Raw genomic sequence first — 24,247 nt, 5'->3', positions numbered from 1 at the left:
ACTTTTAAAGAATTTATTTAAATAATTTTAATATACAGATAAACACCTAGAAACTGAAAAACATTCATGTTCATCACACAAACATTTTACAGCTGTGGGAATCGAACCAAGTGGCGTGCACTTCAAACATGCACGAAAGCACTGCATACCCTAAAATTTATATATAACTCGTATAGGAGGAGAATTTTTGCCGTTTTATGCAATTTACGCAATTTTTAGGGTATGTATAAACTGGTAAGAAACCAAGTGCACGCCACTGATCGAACCCACGGCCTGGACTCAGAAAGCAGGGTCGCTGTCCACTGCGCCAATCGGCCGTTAAATTGCTTTAACTGCCACAAAACAGCTTTGTAACTATACTTCCGAGTACAGAAAAAAAAACAAATTACAAGGTACAGCAATATAATAACTCAATGGACAGTTACCTAATCACAAAAAAATAGCTACCAAATTAAATGTAATTTCACTAAATTTTACCAGTACTTCGGTATATAAATCTCTAAGCTCCTTACTAAATGTAAGTTTGCGAGAACTGCATCATGTAGTGGGAATTACGTAATAACTTAGTAATAAAGCGCTCAGAGAAATACATGCTGCGCTTTGAAAACTACTCTTTGCTTTGCAGTGATTAACTTTCTTTTTCAATTTTCTGAATAATGTTTAAAATTTCATAAACATCAGAACTTAATATATTTTGTGAATATTATTAACTTTATTATATTTTGTTAAAGTTTTTAGATTTCGGCCGCAGTTAGTTCACTATTATTGACAAAGATGTGCCGCCAAGCGGTACGATAATGCTTAGAAAACGATGAGGGGTATGGATTTGAATACCCCTAAGAGGTTAGTCCGTTATCATCTTTAGATTTCTTTATCGTTTACTACGTGGTGAGATTGCAGTCAGTCTTCTAAGGCAAAATAAGAAAATATATATACTTATCAGGTTTTATATCATGATATTCGCAGTACGAACCCGGAGTTTGTAATGTTCGCCCTGAGTACGTTAAACTTCCTAATTTTGGTGTAAATTATGGGAAGCTGATAAAAAAAATCTTTAAAAATGTCAGCTCAAATGACAATTTGTTGATCAATATCATACCATATTTGAAGGGTTTCTTACCCTAAGGGTGCCAAAGGGACCTCGTTACTATGCCTTTGCTGTCCGTTCACCCGTCTGTCTGTCTTTATCTCATGAATCGTAATAGGTATTGTTGAAATTTCAGAACAAATAAAAAAAAATACACGTATAACGTAACTTAATTTAAACTTGAACTTTTAAGAAACACGTTGGATGTTTTTCTTTCTTATTTAACGAAATAAACGATCCATGTATACTTACTGAATAATATTCATAAGGCACTCCGTAACGAAATATTAATTTGTATAAAGTTAAAGAAATATAGAACATAATATTAATATCCGGAGTAACAAGCTCAGTAAACTGTTATGCAAATGAAAAGCTGATTCGTTGAACTAAATATCCTACGTAATAATTTATGACATGTACTGTGGAACTTTTCAGTGGAATACATGCTTTGAAAATTTCCTTTTATAGTTAATAAAATTTAAAATACATTAGTTTGTAAAGGTATTTTGATAACATTAAATTATTATATTTCGATACATTTATTTATTTCAAGTGGGCCTATCTATTATGTAAACAATTTGTCTGAGACTATAGCGCCGGTAAAGAAAGCAGAAAGAGGCCAGAAAATCACCTGTTCTTCCTTTCTGTTTTTTGCTTGTAACACTGTCCATGTACCAATGTACAGTTGGGTTTTGTTTTGGTAGCTAAGTAGGGTCTATTATACCCAATTCACTACGATGAGGTCTATTTATCCATACTCAACAGGAAAGGGTTCGGTTCGAGCAGTGATAAACCTTTATCCTACAAGTCGCAAATGGTTCTCATTTTATTATTTATCGTTCCGTTTTCTAAATGGTTAGAAACAAACTCTTACGGTACGACTTACGGGCGGGGACCATTATATAGAGGAAGTTTTGAAGGTATTTAGCGGTGAATGCGTGTAAACGTCTTTCGCCACGACTTGATTGCAATTGAGTGAGAAATACAGGGTTAAATAAAACATACCAGAAAGTTCTCAGCCTTGTAGTCCTGGTCATTAGTCGGGTCAGTGTCACGCAGAGTCGGGGTTCGCGCTATGTTGCCGATGTTACATTACAGAGTAGTAACAAGTAAAATATTGAACCTTTAATATTTCATAAACTATCGAGTTAAAACAAAGTAGTAGAACAAAAGTTTTTTTGTAAACAACTATAGACCGAGAGCTTCCTGGACCTTCAATATGAAAGAGTTTAATACATACATTCCTAAAAAAAAAGGACAAAAAACCACCTTTCGCCCACCTTTATCTCCGTAGTTTCCACGCCGAAAAGTCCAACATTTTATTATCTTATAAAAGAAATCACAAACATTGCTTTAGGTAAGTTACTACCCTATTAGTAACCTTATGATATTATGAAGGGATGAGTGTCACAGGGTAGTTTACAAAACATCTCTGTATTGTTTTCCGTTTAATATTACAGTTGTATTACAACTGTAATATTGCCATCATTAAAAATCAGTGAGGCAAATATTAATAGGCGGAATAATATTTCTGTGAACTTTGTGAATGTTATGCAGGTGAGAGCGAGGATCGGAGAATTACGTTTTGTTACAAATTCTACGTAGCAATTTATTAAACGGCAATAAACTTTCCAGTGAAATGCCGAGCTCTGAAATGTTCACAACTGTGTGCTTTAGCTATCCATTTTCAAATAAACTGTTTATTACAAATGATGAGGGATTTAGAGAGCTGTAGGAATTATTAGTTAATAGATGTTACCTGCGGTTTCGCGAGTTGAAGCGTGATGTTATTATAGCATATAATCTTGCGGGCGGGTTTAGGCAATATACTAAATCTCTTAGGGCCAAAAGACAAACACGCGATACGTGGCAAAGTGGCACCTTCCTGTGTCGTGTCGTGATGCTATGTCGTGTCGTAAAAAAGAGTGACACGGTGTTATCAAGTGATAGTATTAGTAACCGGCATAAAACTTGTAATAAAGGAAATTATAAATTAGTGGTAGCCAAAATCGAATGCAAAAAATCTTTTTCACCCCTTTATTGGTAGATTTTCTAAATATAAAGTAGCTTTGTAGTAGTAGCGTAGTACTTCCTGCGAAAGTAATCAAAAATGCCGTCAAAATCGGCCGAATCTTTATGGTTCTTAGACGAAACAAACAGACAGGCAGCCAATAAAAAAGTTGTTTTGTTATAGTCCTGTTATAGTCATTCCTATTCTTGATGTCATTCCTATTCTTGATGTTGTTTCCCCTTGTCTTAACCCATATTCTAAATCATTCTATCATGACTAGCAAATTTCCCGAAGCCTGGAAAAAGGCTCAAATTATCCCTCTTCCTAAAAAGGCCAACCCTGCATCTTTCTCCGATTTTCGTCCGATTTCAATTTTGCCGTTTATTTCAAAAGTCCTTGAGAAACTAGTATACCAGCAACTTAGTCTTTTCCTTAATAAAAACTGTATTCTTAGTCCTTTGCAGTCTGGCTTTCGCCCTGGTCATAGTACGGTTACAGCCCTAGTAAAAGTTACCGATGATATTCGAAGGGCGATGGATAACAAGGAACTCACAGTACTGACTTTACTTGACTTTAGTAATGCTTTTAATACAGTAGATTATGACATCCTGTTGAGTCTCCTGCACTCGATATCTCCATCGGTGTTAGAATGGTTTCGGAGTTACCTCAATGGTCGTCAACAGCGCATTCGGATTGAAGAGTCCTCATCGTCCTGGTGTGATGTTGCGGCCGGGGTACCTCAGGGTGGCGTGTTGTCTCCCCTACTCTTTGCTATTTTCATTAACTCAATTACTCATCGTATTTCTTCTCTCTATCACATGTATGCAGATGATATTCAAATATATCGTCACTCTACCCTTGGAAATCTTGGTCCTACTGTTTCTGCAGTTAATAGTGATTTATCTAACATTTCTGAGTGGAGCAGGCAGTATGGACTTAAGGTTAACCCTGTAAAATCTCAGGCTATCATTATTGGCAGCCCGGGATTGGGTGTTAGAGTTGATTGGCAGAATCTCCCTCCTGTTGTATACAACGGTGTCACTATTCCCTACTGTGACACTGTTAAAGATCTAGGCTTACATCTTGATAAACAACTATCATGGTCTGTGCATGTCAACGTATTGAGTAGGAGGATGTTTGCGACTATTAGGTCATTGCGTCGCCTGCGTTCTGTTCTTCCAATTCACACCAAAGTTATGTTGGCACATTCTCTTATTATCTCTATTCTTGGTTATGCGGACGCAAGCTATCTTAACCTGACCGAGGACCAACTGAACAAACTTGAGCGTCTTCAAAATCTCGTATTCGGTTCATATTTGGCTTACGCAAATATGATCATGTATCTGAATTTAGACTAAAGCTTAAGTGGCTCCCTATTCGTCGTCGCCGGGATCTGCATGTTCTGTCGCTTCTGTACTGTGTGTTATTTAACCCTAAAACTCCCTCTTACCTAAAGGAGAAATTTAATTTTCTTGGAGTGCAGTCAGATATACGTTCTTGTCGTACGCTGACTTTGAGCATGCCGTTTCATAAAACTAAGTTTTATAAGTATTCATTCATTGTTCAAGCTACTTAACTGTGGAATGCACTCCCAATAAGCATACGACAGTCAAGGTCACTAGACATATTTAAAAATGCTGTTAAAGCCCATTATCTTGAACAATAAAGACGACAGTGATTAACTCTTACTCATATTTAAGTATGTTTTAGTATATATTAGTTTATTATTTTTTTATATTCTATCATTTATTATTTTTTTTTTTAAATTATTAACAATGCTTAAGAATAAATTAAAAAACACTATTAAAAATTTATAAAAAAAAAAAACTTCCACCCTCCGCTTGCGGGGCTTTTGAATGCCCAAGCAACCGGTGGTCAGGGCTCCAGAGTGAGGAACCTCCTCACAATACGCGCCGTTTCAAGGACTACTGCCTTCTGTATCCGACCCTTGATCCAACAACCAAGCGAAAGCTTCTTGAGATGTTGGTCGAAGCTTTTCGCGAGAAGACCATTGACTGAAACGACGATCGGAACAACAACGGTCGACTCAACACTCCACATGGCGGTAATCTCGTGATTATTATTAGTATTTTATGTGTGTAATCTTGATAGTGTTAGTGTGTAATTGTTCGTAAGTATGTATATAATAATAATACACCCCACCAATCGGTTTCCCTTGGTTTTCCTAATCCTAAGGTTGCCTGGAAGAGATCGCTACTAAGCGATAAGGCCGCCCTTTGTATCCTACTTTTTAAGTTTATTTTTGTTGTGTCCATTGTTTTTTTTTTACTATTTGTGGTGTACAAATAAAGTGTATAAATAAAAATAAAATAAATAAATATAAATACCGAATAGTTTTTTTTATATGCATAAAAAGCTATTATTTTGATATTACACGAACAATTCCGTTTTATTTATTTGTAGCAAGCGAGGATTTGGTTAAATTATATTTTAGTTAATACTGAAAACGTGCTAGATCGAACGAGAAGGGTTATTACGAGCTTACAGTTGGTACGGATTAGTGAGTTCTGTCATTCCATTTGAAAATTGCTTCTTATAAAACTTTTACTTAATTATAGGTAGGTATGTATATATAGGTATTCTAATAAATAAATAAATAAAAATAAAACTATAATTTTATTGAAGAAGTGTCAAACTGGACATCACAAATTATTGTTCGCATGCTATTACGACATCAATATCATATTACACCCTTAGTAAGTTACTTTTTGAGTACAAGATTTGCATGCTCGCAATCGGAGAGTCGTTTTCGAATATCAAACTCTGTATCGTTAAAGTAAAATGAACCTAATGGCACTCGTTTTTAAGTGGCAGATCCTGTAATTCTGATTTTTGTTTTACAAACGATCTGCATAAAGCTGAGCTATAATCTGAGTTAAAGAACCTTATAAGTAAACTTTGGAACCCTCGTAGTAGTAGTAGTTTTGAGTTGGAACAAACAATGGAAACAAATTACGTAAATACCAAAAGTATTTTTTTATATGTCTAAGGATATTTTGATATTGAGCTTAAAAATTTCGGTTAGAAATTTGTGCGATTATTGTTCGCTTGTTTTCAACACAACACACACACACAAAGCACAAAGTAAATAAAATACCATGTGTTCTATTTTAAAGTTGAACATTTTGTCCGGCTAAATTTTGTTTTAAAAACAAACCATGCACTGGAAAAACTAGCGACAAAACGGTCAACTAATTAATATAAGTGTTAAAACAAAGGAATTCGGTCAGCTTTACTCTTTTATAATTACGATAGTGAAGTCGCAACTAGCCAAAAAACTATTTTAGATTTACCATCAACAAAACATCTGATATTTCACCAAAATCCACGCTCCGTAATACTCTCCGGATATTTATATTTATTGTTTTATGTTCTTGTTCTACCGTGTACCCTCATTACGGGCACTATCATAGCACGCTTCAATTAAAAACAAAACTCTCTTAATTAAGAAAACAGGACGGACGTTAACAAAAAGCAAATACCGACATTTTCACCCCTTGCGCTCCATATGGAGGGTTAGCCCTCGGCCCACTCATAATAATTATAACGAACATCTGGTGGTAATCGTTAACACCTTGCGTCGAAGTCTAATCCAACTCCATGACGCGTTCTATGATTGGTGCGTTCATCATTAATTACAGTAATTACAAATAATGTTTGTTGAATGCATGAGGGCGAGTTTTTGAGATTTGCATCGGATGGCAGATAACAACACCAATGTCCCGTGGTTGGCTGATCTTCTCTTATAGGAAAAGGTATTTTCACACCTCTCTTGACAATGTTTTACATAGCGTAATGTACGGTTAAGTACGTCATTAAATTCTATTTCAAAAGTGTTAATAAATTTTATTTGTAACTTGAAATAAATGAATTTACAACTTTAAATAATATAAACATTTATTTACGAGCATTCAAAATTAATTAAAGTCGGTACCTTATTCCACACGAGCATCCAAGGCGTGCGAATCAATTTGGAAATGAAAATAATATCCCTGTAAATCATTTTGATCAAACATACGGATTTAAACGTTCGAATGCAAATAAGGACGTGATAAAGATACCAAAGCTAAGCTAAACAAATGTAAATAAGTATGCAATACATTTACATACTTACTCCAGCTGTCATACATTTATCCCTAAGGCGGAAACAAAACAAAAACCCAAGCAGACTCGCTTAGCGTTCGGCTTTCATGATTAACTCAGCAACTTCACTCTTCGCGTTTTCATTTTCCCAGTATTTTGTTGCTTTGTGCCTGTTTGAGCTGGAAAACGTTGGAATGGTTTTTCTCGGCGAGATAACTAATAGGCCACGTTGCTTAGATTGTAAAGGCGGATATAGACGTCAGACAAAGGGAAACAGATTTCGCAGTTAATGACATATTTTGCATCTCGTTATCTTGTATGAAATTTGATAACATAATATTCTTGCATCCTCGTTACATCTACGTGAATACTACGAGTAGTTTGTTCAAAGTTCTTCGAGAGTTTACAAGCAAATAGTGCTTGTTTTAATCCTTCATAAGTAAATGGAAAACGTTTGTGGAAAACTCTTTTTGTAATATGTATTTTTTGAAATATTTTTAAAATCAGACAATATTTAACGATTTGCGGGGAAACTAGCTCAAATTTTTCTGTTATATCCTGTATTTATAATTCGATTGCTAAAAAGAAATTTAAGTTGTCGTTATTGTGTAGATGTGTGTATTGTCGTTGTATATTTATTTATTTATTACATTTTCTTCCTTTTATTTAGTTAGACATATGCGGTGGTAGCCTAGTGGTTAAGATTTCATCTCCTCATTTTCATTTCCTCCCTTCCCTATTCGAGGGGACCAACTTCAATTTCAGGCACGCAGCTCTGACTTTTCAGCTACGCGTGTTTAAACATATATTATGTACTTTCTTTAACGGTTAAGGACAACATCGTGAGTAAACCTGCATGCCAGAGAGTTCTCCATAATGTTCTCAAAGCGGCCTATGGCGGCTGATTGGCGCAGTGGTCAGCGACCCTGCTTTCTGAGTCCAAGGCTGTGGGTTTGATTTCCAACCACTAGAAAATGTTTGTGTGATAAACATGAATCATTTTCGGTGTGTGTTTATATGTACATTAAATTTATTTATATATAGTTAGAAAATGTTTGTGTGATGAACATTAATGTTTTTCAGTGTGTGTTTATATTTATATTATTTATAAAAATATTCATCAGTTATCTTAGTACCCATAACACAAGTTACGCTTACTTTGGGGCTAGAAGGCGATGCGTTTTTTGATGTATTAAAATATATATATAAAGGCGTGTGCCAATGTGGCGTCTACCAATCAACACTTGGCTAGCGTGATGAGCTATTATACTGCCTAAACCTTTCTCAATCTGAAAAGGGTTTCATGCCCTTTAGTAAGCCGATAACGGATTGATAATGACAACATGAGACGATAGAATATGTCGTCATATTTAAATGATAAAAGTTTATATATATTTTGTACATAGGTCTTGGGTTAGGTTAGTAATCGTTAGATGTAAGTAACTACTTACATGTTTTTTTTTTTAATCATTTACGCGTGCGATTGTATATCTTGCTCTTTTATACTCTTATCAATAGAAAAGAAAAGCTTTGTATCAGCTTCAATAGTGCTGATTTGAAGTTTAGGTTGACGGCGGCTACGGGAGATAAGTGGCTCTTTAATATCACGAGTATAGGCAACTTGGCACTTTGCCACTGCCGGCCGCTCTAATACGTGCAACTAATAAGTTAGTTGCGGTATATTCCAGATTTGTAAGAATGTAGTACCATACCCTAGTATCATTGAGAACCCTAATTTTTTTACTAAGCTTGCATTGTTCGTCCGAATGTCCGTCTGACAGCCGACTGTATTTCATAGGAAGTGAGTGGAATTTTTTACAGAGTGAGTCTTTCCATTGTAGCTACAACAACGAAAAAGAAAAAAGGAAACATATGTTTGTGGTTTGATTTTGCGCGATGTTTTTAATGCTAATAGATACTTTATTTTTTTAATAAGTATTTACGTCAAAAATACTGGATCTTAAAATAATCTACAATACGATATTCATTCGGTATAAAATATAAAACCATTACAAAACTCAGCTATTTTATTATCAAACTTACGAAGATCGAAGAGATAAGAGAAGAAGATGTTAATCGATGTATAATTTAGGAGGTAAGGACAAATTTAAATTAAAATACGTGAAGGAGGGGTGTTTACGAGAAAAGTACCTGCGCGGCGTATATTGTGCTTAATACAATTACGTTATGAGCCTTAGTTAACACGGGTAAAACTGCGGAGCGTGCTAGTAATTCCTATGTGGTAACTAGCATCTGAATTAGAATGGGCTTGGCATCAACATCAACTACGACATCACTCAATTTCGATTTGCCTTCGATGTATTCATAAGGGCAGAAACTCTGGGAGATCTTAATACGATGCTCAATAAAACAGCAGAGTTTCTAAACAGGCGGGCCTATAGGTATATGAACATGAGCAAGACGAAAATTAAGTCCAACGCTCATATTCTGTTCCACTCCACCCAGTTGGGAGCTCTGCACCCAAATTTGATATGAATACATATATCTAAGACACACTATGCAGTAAGGTAGGTCCAATTTGAGAAGGTTAACCGCAGAATCAAACTTGAATGGGCAGCCTTCGAGAAGCTTTGTGACATCTTTTAATCCGATATCTTTTAGTGCCTGAAGATCAAAGTCTTTGAACAGTGCGTGTTGCCAGTGATGGGATACGGATCTGAAACGTGGTCGCTCACTGTGGGCCTTATAAGATGACTCAGAGTCACTCAGCGTGCGATGGAGAGAGCTATGCTAGGATTCTACGTGATCAAATCAGAAATGAGGAGATACAAGAACTAGTGTTACCGATTAATATAGCTCAGATAGTCGCGAAGCTGAAGTGGCAATGGGCGGGGCCCATCGCAGCCGAGGATCGTGGATTTTGAAACGCAAAATAACTATGTCCAGTCGTAAACGTTAATCGATCGATTGATAATGGTGACTGGAAAAGTAGGTATACTTACGAAAACAACCAAACAAGAGCTTCTAAAAATACCCCTATTTTTAGTATAGCCTACAAAAAATCGCCGCTTTGGTTGCAGATGTTAGCGCGATATAAAAAGGCATGAAATGAAGGGCAATAAAAGTAAGTACCCATTAACGCGTCTTCGCAGGCAAGTGTCAGGACATTTAGCTGTGAATTAGAGGAAAACATGAGAGAATAATGCTGATAGGTGTTGTGATGTTCGCGGGAAGTGTCTCTCGGGACCAAAGATTCTGCATTGACATCTGTACGCCTGGCGTAATGCCAACAGTCGTATCGGTTTACCGCATGGCTAAAAATTTTAACCGCAAAAACGTTATATAATTTACTTTTTCAATTAGCAGCACCAGCAATTCGGCTCACCTAAATATTTAAAATACATAACTGTATACATTGTGAACATCATCGTGATTGTTAATAAAACTAAGTATTTTTCGTTTCGTCTCATTAATGGCCTAAATCAAAAGGTCCTGGTTCTGCTAAATGAGAACTTAAAGTATTAACAATTCATATAAGATATACATAAATTATTAATAGTTTAAGCTTAATTTATTAATAGTACTTACATCAAGAAAAGGATAAGTTGTCGTTGATAATAAGTCCAAAGTTAAATAACGAAACTTTTAAGTAAGTCTTTCTTAGCTTTTAATTTTCATAGTAGAATAAAATAAAAAGAATACTATAATTTAGACATTATTGAGTATTTTATTTTTTTATGATTAATTTATACTGATATTTCTTCCGAGGGTGGGTAAATACATTTCAGTAAAAATATAAAATTACAACTGTACTGAACACGATGACTCCTAGATATCATCGAAAAATAGCTATAAATAAATGCAAATTGCAACGTCATATACTGTAATCGAATCCGGCCAAGTAAAGTTCGATTTTTTTTAACTCTGATGAATAAGATGTCTGCTGCCCAGCTGTGGGATGTTAATTAAGCTTGAGATGGTGGTCTTAGAGTAGTTTACGTACACATTATATATATCCATATAGTTAATTTTAAAAGCAAATATTTATAGTTACCTGGCGTAGGATGTGTTTGTGCATGTTCCGCAGGAGGCTGCATCGATGATAGTGCAGATAGGGGTGTGTAGCGAGATCCTTCATCTCGTGGGCATCCATCCTGGGAAAAAACGTTTTATCATTACATTTAAACTAAACGCATGCATATTTAAAATATCAAATTCAAAAATCTTTATTCTTGTAGGCCTGTCACATATGAAGCATTCATATATATATGTTTACATAAGTGTAAGGGGATCGTGATAACTTCGTTCGCCAACGTAAAGCTACGACAGTTCCAAACACGCCCTTGTCTAAAAATCGCCCACAAAAATCTTAGCCGGGAATTTTTTGTTATCAGAATCTATCTCACAGAAAAATTAATATTAAGATATTAAGTTAAAGCAATTCATACCCAAGCTTTTTTGTCGTTTGAAGTAATATTTAACATTATAATATGATTTTTCTAATCTCATTAAAATAGATGAACTGATTTAAGATAGATGAAAAACAAAACTCTACCGCATATAATGATTAATTTAGTATTAAGTAAGCTGTAATGAGCGATGATAGCCTAGTGGTTAGGACTTCGGCTTCACTTCGGAGGCCGAGTTCGAACCCCGGCACGCACCTCTAATGTTATGTGTGTTTGAAGCAATTAAATACCACTGGCTTTAACGGTAAAGTAAAACATCGAAAGGAAACCTGCATGCCTAATAGTTCTCCATAATGCTCTCGATGGCGTATGAAGCCCACCAATCCGGACTTGGCCTAAATCTTTCTCATTGAACAAGGAGACCCGTGCGCTGTAGTCAGCCGGTAATGGGTTGATACGACGATGATTAAGTATTTAGTAATTGATTTCTAGATCCTCCTATTTAGATTACTTGTACAATGTGGTCAAAATCTTATTTGATTGTGTTTTGGATACGCTATAATGTACTTAAAAGTAAAACAAGAGTGCGAACGAAAGCGGCCACTAAGATCATACATAAATTATTATCGATTCTTAACTGTCGCTTCGATTTTGCTCTGATGTGTGTAAACATATCTTGCAAAGTTAATTTGACCCACTTCCCGATTTCAGATTGAGTTGAATTTAAAGCTAGTCTGCTGATGAAGCCGGAAGGTGGCCATGGAAACAATTTGATAAAACGTCTGCACGAACCACACAAGGACTCTGGTTCTAGGGTATGATAATCAAGTTAACTATCATACTCAATAAAATATATATTATCTTTAGTAACCATAGAATATCAGCTTCTTAACATTATTGATAGTTTGTTAAAGTATTTGAAACTGTAAAACACGAGTTTACTATTCATCCAATAATTACACTAATCGGTATGTATTCGAAAATTTAAATAGTTCAAAAAGGCTGCTACCTCCGCAAAGCCGTTTGAACAAGTTTTCTAGACATTTACGACATAATCAATATCTTGTACTGACGACATCATCTTTGTTAATCTTGTCATACATAAATAGACTTTTTGGGAATTTCGTAAATATAATCTTGTACTAAACATTATAAGGTCTAATTTAGTCTGCCCATTTTGAGAAGGTTTGGCTTAGCGTGAAAGGATAATGTGCGAATATGGTCCCGAGGCGTGTTTAAGTAGAACTTACTTCATTACCGGGTATTAATGAGGCTCGAAACGCCTGCGGTGTCATCTTCATTAAACGAAACCACAATAAACGATTTATTGCTTTGGCCATTTTGAAATTCAATAGATGAAAGTGTTAATGACAATAAATAAGTTCAAAAGTTTAACAATCTAGGTAACCTTACCTTTTCGCAGTTAGCCGTCGCTGTTGTTTGAGTATGGCTAGTTGATGAAATACGATACTGCATTCCTGATACGGTACAGAACCCTTCGTGATGATGTGTAGCGTACACCCCGGTAATTGTAACATCAGTGTCTTGATTCACGATTACCTCAACTTTCTGCTTTTTATCGGCAACCTGAGTATCGTCACTTTCTTTTTCGGTCTCTTCGTTTTTTGATTCCGACTTCACGCCGGAACTAAGCAAGTTTTTTGGCTTTTGCGACAGATAAGATTCGTCACTACATGAATCTGAGGTTGTCTCATCTTTGCTTGACTTTGGAGAACGTTTTTCGTAGCTGGCCGCTAAGATAGCGGTAGCATTCAAGCTAGCCATTCTCTTTTGAACGACCATGTCTTTCAGATCCATAACTACTTCATTTCTGTTACGTTTTTTCTTAACGGGAACTCCAGCCGTTTTCTTCATCTTTGGTGGGGGTTTATCGGAATCAGATTTATTTGAAGTAGATGATTTTGGTGTAATCTTCTTTTTATCCGTTGAACTTTTTTTAGTTCTGGACTCTAATTCACTGTCTTCACTAGAAGAAGTTGAAGATTTTGGGTCCCAATACATGCCAGCACTCCTTATTCCAGGAACACCACGTAACGTTCTCTGAGGTATACTATCATCAGAACTATCAGAACTATCTTTTTCTTTTTCCCTTTTATTTTCGTACTCTGATTCTGATGTACTTTCTTGTTTCTCAGAGTCTTTTGATTTATTGTCTTTCTTTTTAAGGGAAAAATTAGCCTTCGATGTACTTGGAATAACTTGTCTATCAACTGTTTTCATAAGACCCAATTCCATATGGGTTCTACTTTCGTTTTCATATAAACAATGTACCTTCGCTAGGGCATTTAATGATGCCATCCTATGTTTCTTAGGACCTGACCACATTGATAATAACTTTAGGCGCCTTTTGCTAGGCTTTTCATTTCCTAGTAATGCTGACGTATCTTTTAAATCAATTAAGGAATCTTTTGAAAGCTCTTTTAGTTCCTTTGAAGTTGACTTTTTTGCACTATCTGTTATTCTTTTGTATTTTTTATTCTTTGTCCTTTTATTTTTATTGTTATCTGACTCTGAAGACTCATTATTGTCATTGTCATCATTTGATTCACTCACACTTTCGTCAGAGGAAGTATAATGAAAAGACTTAGTATTAAGAGAGAAGGTAGAGGTATTTATGTCATCATCCGATAAAGAACGTTTCTTTTGTTGCTTCTTAGTTTTACTTACATTCTTCTTTACATTACTGGCTTTGACTTGATTGTTACTTTCTTTTTTTGGAGACTCTTCTTGATCAGGAAATTGTATTGGACTAAATGGCTGACCTGTTATACTAGACTTTCTTGCAACCATTTTGTAAGATTTACTTACTATCGGTGGTTTTTCTTCGGCCTTTTTTTCATTATCAAACACTCCGAAATCTAAACTTGAAGATTCATAATTTGTATTTGTATGGCTGATTACATCTTCAGAACGTTTATTAGCTTTCAGCTGTTTGACAACTTCTTCAATAGGTCTATGAGGAGAAAACTTTTTTCTTTCCGAATCTGCTTTTTTATCAATTACCGTTCCTTTAACCCTTGCAATGGGTCGCACCCTACCAATGTTTTTATTTACAGGAGTCCTAAAATCAGATAGAATACTTTTTGGTGAATCAACTTTCTCTGAGAAAGTATAAACGTCAATATCGGGGCCTTGGGATATAAGGTTATTTGAAGGTTTTTCTTTGCTGTTATCGTCAGTTTTACTTTCACATTTCATGGAAAGAAACCTCTCAGATACACTTAAATTGCCTTTTGAGTTTTTGCAGCATTTCACATCTATATCCACTGTTCGAGGCGATCTACTGGAAGTGAAAAACTTAGGTGGTCGCTCAGTTTCGACTTTTGGTGTATCTGATTGACTATTAGATTTGACGTTGATTGCTGTAACATTTTGGATTGGTGTTTCAGCAATTTTAGGTTCAGTTTTTTCAATTGAGGTTTTCTCATCCTTCTTTTCATTTTTAGTTTCAAGAACCGAACAAGGGTTTTCCTCAATTACTTTATTAGAGTTGTATGAATTATCTTTACTATTTATTTTTTCAGCATTACTAGTGTTTTCATTTTCTGGTATTCCTTTCACTTGATCGCCTTCTTTGCCTGAAGCTGTTTTTTTCTTTAGGCTTGCATTTCCTTTTTTATTGTTAGATTTATTTTTCGGTGTTTTCGGCGATGGTTTTTTAATTGCTTCTAAGTTTATTTTGTACTTAACTTCATCATTGTCTTTTTCATTAACTTTTAACTTGGGTGAAGGTTTGCTTTTCTTAATTAATTGAACAGGTCTTTTAGAAACAACTTTTTTTGGTGAAGCCTTAGCCTTTTCTTTTGTTTCCCTGGATGTGTTTGGCTTACAAGATTCAACTTTAGCTGTTTCAGGTGAAGGGTTATTTTTTTCTTTGGCAGAAGCATCTCCATCAATTTTACTGGTGGCTTCATTGTCCCCAGAAAGCTTTTTAGAATTCTTCACCACAGATTTCGGAGATGCTTTGACTTTTTTTTGGGCCAATGCACGTTTTTTTACTTGTTTAGTCGCTTTGAACGACGTCTTTCCTAAAGCTCCCTTCTTCGGTAAGGGTTTTGCAGCTTGTGACCGCATTGTCTGTTGTGGTCATATGAGAGTTGTTGTTCATTGACCGACGTTGGTGTTTACATCCTGAAACAAAGAATGAATACTTTAATTATAATTCATATATTGCAGATTTATTAGAAAATAATAGACACAATTGTTTGAATTGAAATTTAGTTGATATAATTGAAGCGGAGGTCAAGAATGGTTTCGGTTCGTTTTGTATGTTCTACACACCAAATCGTTAATAATCGTGTTTAAGAAGTATTTTTAATTTCGTTGTATAAAACATACTTACACCACACGTGTGGCTTTTGGATTTTCAAATTGCAGTTTAAGATAATTTAACTCAAAATCGTGCTGTCTTAATAGCCTGCCATAGATATACTATGTTCTGAAAAATACTGATCTTTAGTTGTTTCAAAGCAAAGTCTGTAAATTCATTTATCTATCTTATATATATTTATTTGTAGTTTCTAATATATTTAAAAAACATATAAAATAGAGAATATCTAACATTTTAATGGAAAACAAAACAATGGTGAAAACCAGAGCGGTGAGAGTTAAGAAGTATAGTTTGTCCACAGTTGTAATTAAACGATGAACTCGGCTCCTGGCGCGCAAATCTAATAAATGTGATATCCACACAAGTGTCGGTTAATTTGATTTGCAGATGAGTTATAAGCTTTCCTGTTGGCAGCCATAATAAATGTCTTGTCTTCAAAATATGTTTAAATGTTGTCATTTTTATTATTATACGTAAGTTTAACAAATACTTTCATACATGCCCATATAAACGATTATGCATAACTTATCAAAGTACGACTTTTCTTAATTTTTTGTGTGCATTATGTTTAATTGCGCTGTGAATTTAAGTAGAAGGTCCCGGGTTCGATTCCCGGCAGAGTCAATTTGGGAATTTATAATTTCTAAATTTTCTTTGAGCTGGTCTGGTGGGAGGCTTTGTTCGTGGCTAGTTACCACCGACAAAGACGTGCCGCTAAGCTATTTAGCGTGGAACCCGATTAGGGGTATAACTACCATACTCCCTAACAGATTAGCTCTCTACCATCTTAGACTGCATCATCACTTACCACAAGGTGAGATGTAGTGTACCACAGTGGTAACTTGTAGTGGAATAAAAAAAAAACTAAAAACTTAAATACAAAAATAAAAGCACTTTTTATTTATACACAGTTATTTTTTCTCTTTTTATGCAATGGTACAATCGGAAAATTAAATTGCTCTAAAGGTATCAGCTAAACCAGAGCGGTCAGACAAAGGAGGATGGTTTGCACAGTCGTGATGTAATTAAGCGATGAGCTCGGCTCCTGGCGCGCAAATCTGATAAATGTGATATCTAGACAAGTGTTGGTTAATTTGATTTGAAGATGAGTTATAAGCTTTCCTGTTGGCAACAATTATAAATGCCTTGCGCCAAAAGTTAAAACGTAATTAATCCGTTTTTATAGTTGTTCCCCACGACTTACTTTTGATCTATTGCAGTCCGAATAAGGTTATAACTACTGACTACATTCGTTAACATCAAACTAAAGCTAAGTGTCTAAACCCAAAGTGTCCAGAATATTCCTACCAACTATATATATATAATATAGAATACCTACCTACCTACCAACCGTACCATACGTACCGCACCTAGGTATTGTTTACCTACTTAAATAAACACATAAACGTTTATGATATCTTATTCGGATGTTTGTTTATTATCTGTTTATTATATTCACAAATTATTTTTTTGTTTTATTCCTTTAAAATTTAGCCCTTGATTGCAATCTCACCTGCTAGTAAGTGATCATGCAGTCGAAGGTGGCAACGGGATTACTTATTATGAAAATTAAGCTTCACTTGCTATACTCCGCGAACAGCAGGAGAATCTGTATGGTGTAATTTATAATTTCTTCAATCCGTATACTCCACACCAAACAGATCTTCGGCAACTTCCGCAATGTACCCTCTACACACGTTTCGCTCCGAAACCGGAGCATCCTCAGGAGATGTTGACTTTACAATGTTTTTACAATGACTTTAAATTGTTAAGTGAAATATTAGCCAAATGTGTCGCCTTTTATACCTTTCTTACCCCTACCCCCCTACCCTACCTATCTATCTAAGCCCCTCCCACCTCATTAGTGCCTCTGAATATATTCAATAGAGGTCTAATTTATATAAGTTGATAAGTAAAAACTTATCAACTTATATAAATTAGACCTTTTCGCGGACTATAGTAAATTATGCTTAATCCTATCCTATCCTACTAATATTATAAATGTCAAAGTAAGTTTTTAAGCAAAAAGTACGTAACCGATCTTCATGAAACTTTGTACTCATATTCTTGGAAGTGTTAGAAGTAATATAGGATACTTTTTATCCCGACATTAAGCTCGGTTCCTTTGGGAGAGGGGATGAAAGTGTTTGACGATTTTACACCATAACTCTGACAAATTATAACCGATTGAAATAATTATTTTTGTTCTATAGAGGTTATAATATATGTTTAATTTGGCCCAAACTTTGTGTAGATCTGATGAATGTGGTTGGAGATAGAGGACAGAACTCCTCAGCGGACAGCAGCAAACCCCTAATTTAAGGCTTAGCGATACTGAATACTTAAATTTTTTTTAGAACTACATCTAAATTGAATGCCACATCAAAAAACTAAATCAAACGCGGACGAAGTCGCGGGCAACAGCTAGTTTTCATAATATATCATGGATTTCCGCAAAGTACCGCTAGCTTTTATCCAATGTGTACCGGGATTACCCTAATTTTCTACGCGACATCGTACCTGAACGCTAATCGCTTGGCGGTACGTCTTTATCGACAGGGTGCTAACTTGCCAGGGCAGAAGCCTCCCACTAGATCATTAATAGTTTCTCAAATTGCTCCTGCCAGGTATCAAACCCGGAGCCTTTTAACACGTGGCTTGTCAGAGTTGTTACGTGCAATTTTTTTTTTTTTTTAGAATACTTTATTGCACAAACTTAGAAGCAATACAAGAAACACACAAGAAAACAAAAAAAAAATAAGTAAAATTAAATACAATTAAAAAATAATAATAATAATAAAAAAAAGTTAAATACAGTTGTGTGCAAAGGCGTCCTTATTGCAAAAGCAATCTTTTACAGACAACCCTTGGTGAAAGTAATAATAGAAAACAAGAGGGACAGTGCAAACAATGAAAAATACACAGGCAAGAGAAAAAAAAAATTAAAAATATATATATACTACATACTATATAACATACACATATAAGAATTAATAAAATAAATATATAATAAAATAAACATATAATAACATATAATAAACAAATGTATGTACCTCATAGTAATACAATCTTTCGTACTAATACTACCTACTCATAAACACAATCTGCTAGGTAATACTTAAACAATCTGGTTTTGAAGATGGGTAGGGATTTGGAATTGCGAATTTCAGAGGGAAGGCTATTCCACAATTTGGCGGACTTACAGGTAAATGAATTACTATAGTATCGTGTGTGACTAGCTGGGATATGTAAACGATTGTCAGAACACGATCTTAGATTTTGCTGTTCAATATTAGACCCAAGAAAGAAAAAACGCTCCTTTAAATAAGATGGCGTATGGGGATTATATAGAACATAATATAACGCCGCCTCAAAATGCAAAAGAGTTGAAAATTTTACACATACCTAGGCAGTTTATTTTTAGAAGATCATTTCTAAACTCCACAAAGTACTGAAGGATCAACACTTATGAATAGAATGTAATATTGTGTTTGAACAAGCTAGCGGAAAGACTCGTAGGATATTCAGCCTTTGAATGAGGCGACAAGCGCCGAGCCCGATTTATGACAGATGCAAATAATAAGTGCGAGACAACTATAGCTTACATGCATTTCTAAACTAGCTTTTGACGGCAACTATGTCCGCACGTGTGACAGCTTAGTGGGTTAGGCCTCGGCTTCCGTTTCGAGTGGAATGAGTAAGATCCCCGGGAATTTAAAGTATAGCAGATAAGGTGAAACTGGAGTAGATCCCCGTGACGATAATTTGCGATTGAAATTTTTACGGGGCTGAAGGTTTCAAATAGTAGATAATAGAAATAGAAAATCTTTAATGCAATAAACACATAGAAACAATACAAGGAAAAAATAAATAGTACTTAGTTATAAGCCGCAAAGGTGGCCTTATCACCGTTTAAAGGATCGTTTAAAGGCAACCTGAGCGTGCGAAGCCGATAAAAAGCTGGAAAGTGAATGGTGCATATAGTAATAAAAAGTATGTTATTGAAGATCCAGCAAGAATATAATATATATTCGAGCATACCCTATAACTTGTTGAAATATATTCAAAGAAGTTGCCTATCTATATTTACCATCTGTATTTCAATACATGAACATATTCAACAAAAGTAGAAGTTTTTATACGTAAGTATATTCGGAACTACCAGTAGGTAAAATTGAAAAAATCTGCAACACGTAGCTTACACGGGTGAAACTAAGCTAAGGTAATAAGGTATTTATAATAGTACAATGACTGCAAATAATCGAGAGATTTGTAGCCTAGTATTACGCGTGCCAGCCCCAACATATTAGTCCAAACGCTGGGTAAGTAATTTTTTCTATTTGCTATAATAACGGACAAAAAGTATGCGGTATAATTTATAATTTCTTTACTTTTATAATATTAGTAAAACATATGGATCAGGTTTGCTATAATCTAGATTGAAATTCTACTGGTATTAAATGACTAGAACAGAGTGTAGGACGTTAAAATAGTGTTGATACAATAGTCAACAGATACGCATACGCATTCATCCATAGCTCCCCGTAGGTGTGCTAACTGTTAACATTCGTCATTTGACGTTTACGATGATAGTCGGGGTGACAGGTCGCTCTCTGTGGAACAGACCACTTCAATTTCACATTCAATTTTGGACCGGCGAAATCTATGTTGACCTAAATCGGAGTGGACTAAGCTTTGTTGTTGCTTTTTTTTGCGAATAGCACGTATTTACCATTGTTTTAGAGAGCCAGTACCTTTGAGTATAGATTTCCTTTCTACTCTTTTGTTACCTAGGGCAATGTTGCACAAATTGTTCGGATACGACTTCAATTCGAGCCTCTATTTTTCTGGGTCAGCCAAAACATTGGAGACAATTTAGGTACAGTAATTTTAGTGGCTAGGTATCCTTTTTTGTGCAATGTTGAACGATCGAGAAAATAAGAGTAAGGTTTTTAGTTTAAAAATATATTCTTGATAACCTGTTCCGATAATTACATAGCATAATAAATAAATAAATATACTACGACAATACACACATCGCCACCTAGCCCCAAAGTAAGCGTAGCTTGTGTTATGGGTACTAAGATAGCTGTTGAATATTTTTATGAATATAATACATAAATACTTATAATATACATATAAACACCCAGACACTGAAAAACATTCATGCTCATCACACAAACATAATAAATAAAAACATAATAATAAATAATATAATTATTAGAGCTTGGGTATTGAAAGGTAGCACTATGAGGTTGTGATAACAAAAAAAAATGTAAAAGCTTCATTTGTTGTGGCCTTCTTTATCACCATAACCTCATAATAATGAAAGATAAAAATATGTACCAACGCTTCATAACGGTTCATGTAGTACCGAAAACATTAAACATCTGATGCAGTTGAAAAAAATCTTCAACATTATTTAATCTAGTCTAGTTTAAAATGTTAAAGGTTTTTCGAACTGCTAACTACTAAAAATAGACAACAATAAGATTCTTTCAGTAAATTCGTAATTGTGAGGCAAATGGCGTAAAAGTGACGCTGTGGCTCGGCTTCTTGGCGATCAATACTTCGCTCTCTGCTCAACAAGAGATCTTTTCTTGCTTAAGAGGCTCTATTTTAAGTTTGACTTTTAGATTCGCTGTATTGTTCGTATTCTCCTGGGACGAGTACAAATCAGAATTTTTAGGCAGATTTATAAGTTACGTGTTTAGGGTAAGTTACATATTATGCTCAAAGTGGCGAAAAAGAACATTTAAGATTTTTTTTTGAATTTCTTAAAATAAACTTTGTTAGTATCTTCTGCAACAAAAACTAATAAATTAATCCAAAGAGAGAGAAGACTCTTTATGAGTATGACATAACCTCTTCGCTTCACCGTGGTGAGGGATCCATGAAGATTTCCTAACGATAAGAAAGAATCACTGTGTTGCTTTTGTCACATCCGCCAGCACGTTGGAACGTCGTAGGGTTTCATTTGCTACAACGTCATAACGTCTTAGCCTCCCTGTTGCAGGAGGTATTCTTGAGAATGATTTATCCCCACGAACACAAAGGGACGATAACAGTTAGCATCCCTTTTTGTTCCTAGAGTTTAGTATACTACTATTTACCTATGATTGTCTAGGTTACCTATTCGATCGAGGGAAAGTTAACTAAGGTTTATATGATATCGAAATAACAGCATCTAGTCACAATACTGGGAAACGAAAGTATTGTTCCTAGATGGCGTTCTTATAGAATAGAATACATTGTATATATACGTATTATTATATTGCGAACATGAATTTAAAACTATTAATTTTTGGTAGCTATAGTAATAAAATACTGGTAGGTACTAAGGCCACATAACTTCGTCGATTACTGTTCTCACGTGTAATTACACACGACAACGCACGGGCGAACATTGCAAAGTACATAATCCTATATTCAGAGCCATCATTCAAAGTTAAGCTCGTACTCGTACTCATAAACGTAATTTATGAATGAATCTTTGCTCTATTCTGTGAGTATGTTTTTTTATATAATAAAAATTATCGGAACAAGCAGATGGCCCATTTGATGGTAAGTAGAAACCGTCGCCTTCAGAAACAGAGCAACACTTCGCAGGGCATGCAAGAAACACGTCCCGCAACATCCCGCTATGTGTCCGCCCATCTGAGGCGTAGGTGTTAATCGTCATACATCATTTTTTGGCGTGGTGGATAAGCTTTATGGCAGTGGCGTGCACAGGGTTTTTGACCAGGGTATGCATAAAGAAGGAAAATGGATTAAAATTGAAAAATCCTTCCCCTTTTTGAGTAATATAAAATGTTTAGGGTATGCAGTGCTTTTGTGCATGTATGAAATGCACGCCACTGCTTTATGGCTACCTCCGTCCTTTTGGGCGGAACGGAAGTTATGTGGGACTCGTATACCCGAACTAAAAACCAGCAAGGCATGTCCACATATGCCTGCAATTACAACGGCAACTACGCCGTTCAGATCGGAAAACAATAATGCTACCTGGCGACAGATATAAGTACCCATAAAGGTAGTAGGTGAATCCCCGGACGAGCTCTGTCACAAAAAGCTCTACTAATACTACATTATAAAAGTGCGATTCTATTGCCTAAAAAATTATACATGTGCTTCTCTTAACAGGCTTGTTAATACTAACTCACATTATATATATATATATATATATATATATATATGCAAATATATATATTTATTTATATGAACCTCTCTTCTTGAGCTATGTTTTACGCCATTGGTTGCCTGGAATATATCGCTAATTTTTTATTTAAAATTTTTCTATATGTTTATTTGGTGTACAATAAAAGTGAATTCATTCATTCAGATTCTTGACTTAGTAACAAATTGTACAGTAACCGTTAAATTAAACCCACAGTTTCCCTAACCGATTTTGGCCACGGTGGCCCATCCCAAGAGATTCTCCAACTACATTTGAGATATTACGCGGGGATTGCTACGTTGGTCTTGTTGTCAACGTGTTCGACTACATATCTCGAGGCCCTGAGTTCGATCCCCGGGTCGGGAAAATAAATAGTATAGGGCTATTCTATTACGAAATTCTCATTCGGAGTTGAAACTGGCCGTGATTCTTCCCCGTGCCTCGGAAAAAATACCTACAGGCCGCGCCTGCGAAGGTATATATAACAGAAAATAAATCACTAATCTTGTTAAAACAAAATAGGACTGTCTTTTCCACTATCATTAAACTAATTAGCCTGCTTCAGTCAATATTTTTAAAACGAAACAAAATGGAAATGTCAAAGCTTTTAACGAGAGAACAATCGGGAAAAACGAAATCATCGCGACAGCCTTTATTTAAGCTACCTACGCATCACAGAGTCAATATAGGTATCCATATAACGTTATGTCAGCGCTGCACAATTGAATGGAGAGTTAAACTCGTATTTTCACCCGATACCATCATTATTTATCGATGATTGTGTGAAATAAATAATATTACCCAGAAAGTGCAATAATTGCGCCGCTGTGGGCGATCCACGGATCCGGTTAATGTGAGCTAAGAGCTAGCGTTCGCTGTATCTATACAAATAAATAAAACGGAAATGTCTGTTTGTAATATCAATATAACAATAATATAATAATATTTTATTAATTGTAATTATATACAATTTTATTAATTGTATTAATAATAAGTTTACTTACTTATGACATTTTATTTAAATAAAACTTAAGTGTTTCTATCAGTCCGTTTGTACTGGTTTATCTCAAAAATGACTGCAGGTATATTCGCTGGACCTTCACAGACAGGTACACAGGGGTAACGTTCGGTACTTTTTATTTCGGTA

At 35.2% G+C, this 24,247-nt stretch overlaps 1 protein-coding gene across 1 annotated transcript in view; it reads right to left on the bottom strand.

The window, feature by feature from the left end:
* LOC120631620 overlaps positions 1-24,247 on the bottom strand; it is a 300,382-nt gene that overhangs the window by 214,776 nt on the left and 61,359 nt on the right. The window contains exons 2-3 of the mRNA XM_039901276.1: positions 12,986-15,724; positions 11,218-11,317 (exon numbers count right to left, since the gene is read on the bottom strand). Of these exons, the coding sequence (XP_039757210.1) occupies positions 11,218-11,317; positions 12,986-15,667 (2,782 nt within the window). The 5' untranslated portion in view covers positions 15,668-15,724. The remainder of the gene's footprint in view (positions 1-11,217; positions 11,318-12,985; positions 15,725-24,247) is intronic.

The sequence above is a fragment of the Pararge aegeria genome, chromosome 18 (genome assembly GCF_905163445.1).
Source record: "Pararge aegeria chromosome 18, ilParAegt1.1, whole genome shotgun sequence".
NCBI classification, from domain to species: domain Eukaryota; kingdom Metazoa; phylum Arthropoda; class Insecta; order Lepidoptera; family Nymphalidae; genus Pararge; species Pararge aegeria.
Note: the sequence above shows the minus strand (reverse complement) of the source record. Positions and strands in the feature narration are given on the sequence as shown.